This window comes from Poromitra crassiceps (genome assembly GCF_964638095.1).
Source record: "Poromitra crassiceps genome assembly, chromosome: 19".
Taxonomy (NCBI): domain Eukaryota; kingdom Metazoa; phylum Chordata; class Actinopteri; order Beryciformes; family Melamphaidae; genus Poromitra; species Poromitra crassiceps.
In genome coordinates, this window is record NC_139646.1 from 9,532,894 (window position 1) to 9,538,116 (window position 5,223).

The 5,223-nt window shown below is 44.6% G+C and overlaps 1 protein-coding gene across 1 annotated transcript; it reads right to left on the reverse strand.

The window, feature by feature from the left end:
- Positions 1 to 217: 217 nt before the first annotated feature.
- lap3 (leucine aminopeptidase 3) lies at positions 218 to 4,760 on the reverse strand. Its single transcript, XM_083656305.1, has 13 exons — positions 4,629 to 4,760; positions 4,318 to 4,433; positions 4,161 to 4,215; positions 3,947 to 4,052; positions 3,676 to 3,835; positions 3,389 to 3,553; positions 2,774 to 2,932; positions 2,454 to 2,578; positions 1,961 to 2,049; positions 1,771 to 1,873; positions 1,220 to 1,299; positions 1,004 to 1,116; positions 218 to 880 (listed from the first exon to the last, which is right to left on the reverse strand). Exons 1-13 carry the CDS (start codon positions 4,719 to 4,721, stop codon positions 694 to 696), a joined length of 1,551 nt encoding a protein of 516 aa, XP_083512431.1. The 5' UTR covers positions 4,722 to 4,760; the 3' UTR covers positions 218 to 693.
- Positions 4,761 to 5,223: the final 463 nt, after the last annotated feature.

Consider the following 5,223-nt stretch of genomic DNA (forward strand, 5'->3'; position numbering starts at 1 on the left):
CATGAGATATATCGGCGGTTTTACCCCAATCGCGCGCCAGCCGTTTAACATTTTGTGGGCGTTCCCAGACATGCGGACTGTCTCTATGGGTCAAGTGGGCGGGGCTACATAAGGTGAATAGCTTCTATCTTTTCTCAAACAAAAGCACAATATGAAAGAGAAATGTAACTTATTAACAGTACAGTTCATATTATTATTATGAGTTATTTATTAAATACAGGTCAAGTCTAAGCATTTACAGTAATGCAAAAAATATTCAAGCTGTCTTGTGTTACGTTGCAGCTTGGCCTAGAAAAGAGAAGCTGCATAAATTACTTTAAAAAATCCTCACCCCCACATTTATAGACACTGGTTTTGTAGACTGCTTCAGGTTTACATTCATACAATATGGACAGAGGTCAATAATATTCATGGCTCTTATTTGTAATTGTGGTAGTGTCCATCTTATCTGAAGAAATCTGGGGGGGGGGGGGGTTAAGAATTAAGATGGTTGTAAAATTGCTACCATCAGGTTCACAGCTCTGCCAAGAAAATGTGGTACTTTCAATCCTAGCAGTAAAATGTGTGCTAAAGCTTGAAACTTTGGCCGTGAGTTCTCTTTCTCTCTCTGCGGAGAGATGACCTCCTGACCTCCGGGAGGACAGGGCGCTCGAGGGCTGAGAATCATATGCCACCTAAGGTAGTGTCCATCCTTTAGCCTTGGTGGGCCAGCCCAGCAGCAAACTCCACCAGCGTGCGCGTTGGCCTTCCCGACATGCCTTTCCTCAGGTAGGGAACTTCGTCTTTGTTACTCATCACCCCGGCAATGTCCAGATGGGCCCAATGAGTAACTGTGACAAACTCTCTCAGGAAGGCAGCTGCTGTGCACGCACCGCCAGAACTAGGAGGGAATAAACAGCCACACTGGTCACATGTTTGAAAGCCACCAGGCTAACTCCTCGGCCACACAAACATGTCTTTTAGGAGGTGAGGTGGAATGGGCTGATGGTAGGGAGATACGTACCGGCTGTACTTGCCGACGTTGTTGAGGTCAGCCAGCTGGCTGTCAGTCACCTGTCTGGTGTAATGCTGAAACAGAGGCATCCGCCACACTCTGTCACCTGTCACAACGCTGGCCTGGACACACAACACTCGTCAGCGCCGGAGCCGAGAGACAAGAGAAACCATCATGTGTAAGGGGGGGGGGGGGGGGGGGGGTGTGTTTGTGTTGTGCATATACCGTGTGCAGCTTCTCCCAGAGCCAGTCAGAGTTTGTGAATACTCCAGTTGCTGCTGAGCCAAGAGCGACATCCATTGCCCCTTGAAGACAGAAGCCACCTTTTTAATGTTTACCCATTATTATGAAAGCCATATTATATTTTCCATATATCGTTCATGCAACATGTTTTATTTTGGTTGCTTTTTCTCTCTAGTCTTTGTTTATATTGTATGCTTTGATTAAATTGTTGTTAATATTGGTTTCATTTCTGAGGTGAGAGACCCCCATTAGGGTTATTTGTCTACTACCTGCACAACCTTTTTATCCACTTGATTTTTTTCTTTTTCTTGATTTGACTATGTGGAAAAAATATATATAATAATAATAATAATAATAATAATAATAATAATAATAATAATAATAATAATAATAATAATAATAATAATAATAATAAAAATAAATAAATAAATAAATAAATAAATAAATAAACAAATAAATAAAATAAAATAAAATAAAATAATAATAAATAAATAAATCAGCCTTAAACACGTTATATATATTCATGTTCCCACCTGTTAGCGTAGCAGCATTGACAATGGCACTGGGGTTGAAGGTGTGAGCATAACAGAGAGCATCAGCTAGGACCAGCCTGCCCTCTGCATCTGTATTATCCACCTGTACATGGAGGAACAATATCAAATCCATTGACCTACATGATTTAGACACAAGATAAGATTATGGGTAACTTTTTTTCCCACTCACCTGTATGGTTTTTCCATTCTGGGCCCTGACAACATCACCAGGTTTAGTTGCCTTCCCACTGGGCATGTTCTCACACAGGGGAGCCAGACCTGAAAGATGGTGTCAGTAGTGGAGTAAGTAAGATAGGATGTGTTGACATGTTCGGCCACCCGCCACCCCCCCCCCCCCCTTTTCTTTTTAAGGAGTTTCAGTTTTATTGTGGGAGTTTCTGGTGTCTGCAGCTTTTAGTGATGTATTGTTTGGTGCATCTATTGTCATTAGTTATAATGGCGAGGAGTGTGGGTCACACAACTTTTGTTTTTGTTTTTGTATCTGCACAAAGTATGGGTTAATTAATGCAGCTTTCGTTTTTCCCATACCAAAAAAGCAGAGTACTGATAACATGCCCATAAAGTGAGCAACACAGACACACACACGCACACACTTTCTCATCCATGAAGCATGACAGAAAAAACACAGTATGTTCCAGGGTATTTTGAGTCAACAAGCTCACCAATAATGTTAATTGGCAGCTTGAGCGCTGCTGCTGTGACAATGGATGCACACACAGTGGCGGCTCCTCCCATATCAGCTCGCATTGCATCCATACCAGAAGACGGCTTCAGAGAAATACCGCCACTAGTACAGACAGAGACAGAGACAGAGGGAGACAGACAGAGAGCGGAGAGATGAAAGTGAAACAAAAGGAAGAACGTCACATGAACATCATGCAAGAGTGTGTTTAGCCTTCTAAGATCCAGGCGGTTCATCAGATATCTTATTGGCCAACGGGGTGAGAGTGTGATGCTGAGTGCGAGTGTGGTTATGGTTTACCTGTCAAAGGTAATGCCCTTGCCGACCAACAGCAGCGGGGCTTTGGTACGGTCGGGACAGCCGTTGTAATGCAGCTCCAAGAAGACAGGCGGCTCCTCCGAGCCTTTCGATACACTAAGGAACGCTCCCATCTGATGCTCCTCTATCCAAGCCTGCGGCCTACACAAGCCACACAAACACATAGCTTACGAGGTAAGCGGGAGTCAACAGAAACTCTTTTCATTCATTTGCTTTCCAGACCTCAAAACAATTATCCTGAAAGAAACACTGACACACATCATCTTAATTAAGCAATCACACTGGAGAGGAAGTGCTGATACAGAGTATAAGAGCATGATCTACAACAGTTATACAACATAGCTATTTATCAAGTAATGGTAATTTGAGACAACAGATTATGATTTTTGCCTTCAATTTGTCTCCAGCAACAACAACAGTTCCCTCAGGATGCCACTACCAAGACATACATTGTTAAATTAGTACACCAGTAAAGCAGAGTGACACATAGTGAATAGTGTATATATCAGCACTCATGGAATGACTCCTGTCAACTCAAATTACCTGAGCGGAACCAACGACTGTATAAAAGACAATGATGCACACAGACACACTCACCTCTTATGAACTATGACCCGCTCGGCATACGGCGCCAGTTTCTCTTCAATGGTGTCTGCAAAAACGGTAGGAGTCATGTGATTGGCTGGAGCTTCCATGAGCAGCCTGGCCAGGTTCTGTCCTTCTCCATACAGGATTCCTTTCTCCCACCCTGCCAGGTCGGGACTATAGGAATAATCACGTAAAAAAAACAGCATGCTGCTAGCTGCACATCTGTACTTTACCAAACTCGACCAAACAGAATTCTGTGTGCATATCTTTGGGTGATAGCCCGTTTGTCAGTCTACCTTCCATGAAGCTGTGTTGTTACTTTGGTCTTCTTCTTGGACTTGAGCTGGTCATACTGAAACAAACCCAGGACGGCGCCCTCTGCTGCCGACTGCGCGTCCCCACAGCCATCCACCTCCACATGGCTCACCTCCAGGTCTTGAAGTTGCCTGCAGCCCGCTGGAGTCACACAGATGAATACGCAAACCATTTATAAGCCTGCCAGCAAAAAGACAAACAACCACACATACACTATGATTCCCACGCATTGAGTAGAGGCGTGTGTCTCACCTGACACTGCTTCTCTGATGTTCTCCTTGCAGGTGTCCCAGTTCTCCGCCCCGCACACACTTGCGGTGGTCTTACCCAGCCCGACTGCTGCCACGCATGGGAAGTCCTGGAGCAGATACAGAGAAGATTACTCTACCGTTGAATTGACGACATGTTATTCATCTTATGTCTGACTCTGTGGTAACCCCAGTTACAGTCTGTTGCAGCTTGTTACCTCGTGGACCCCATAAAATATTCTGGTTTTGCCTTTCTTCAGAGCTGGACCAGAGCTGTGGAACCCAGAATAATATCAGTGAACAGTTGAAAACACGAAACACTTCAGACACGCAGAATGAAGATGATCTCAGTGGCGTGTTACATTGCAGACTGACATTTTCAGCAGTTCTGAAAGTTTCCCGGACAGAGCTTTGTCCCAACGTGCCGCTGCCTCTGTCAGGTTGCTGCCAACCTCCTCACCCTCCCTCTCGTACACCCCCAGCACCAGGCCCTGTAGAGAGACCCACAGGAGTAGGAGTGCGTTTAGAAAGAGATGGGAAGTCAGTGACTGACACAGAAACACACACACAAACAGAGCGAGAATTCTATCAATTGAAAGCTATGAAATACAGTGAAGTACAAATTACTCGTCGTGTTATTCAACTATAACTAGCAGTTGTTGGGTAACTGTCAGCCTGCTACTTACTTTTCTGGCATTCCAGTTACTTTGCGAGGCAGAGAAGAACCTGCAGTGTTTTGTCCGCACTGCTATCAGAATAGCTCTCCTCATAGGAATCATTGTCACCTGCTGTATGCGTATTTTGAGCAAATTATAATAGATTTAGTTGGTCGGTCATGTGCAAAAGGTTGCCGACCGAGCTCAGACGGTCGCGTTCATTACGTCAACAACAAGCGACAAACAAACATGGGCCTTGTCGCCACCTGGTGGCAGCAGCGGGTATTTACAAGGCTGCAGGTGGAAAGATGGGGATGAAAGAGTAAAAACAAACAAACATGATAAACAGTAAAGTGGGCCGCGTGAGGCCTCCTAAAGGCCAATTGACAGCATCAAACACAGCACCCAGAATGTATCACACTGGCACCAGTCAAACTGAGGCTATACTCAACATAGAAAAAGCTTGATTAAGGTTAATGAAAGATGGCATTTGATTTTGTTATGGATTCTGTCAAATTCGATCGATTTCTAAGGCCAAATCAGAATAGGTCTCTTTTCACCCCCCCCCCCCCCCACCCCCACCCCCCTTCCTCCATAATTATGACCTTTGACCTTGCTGTGGTGT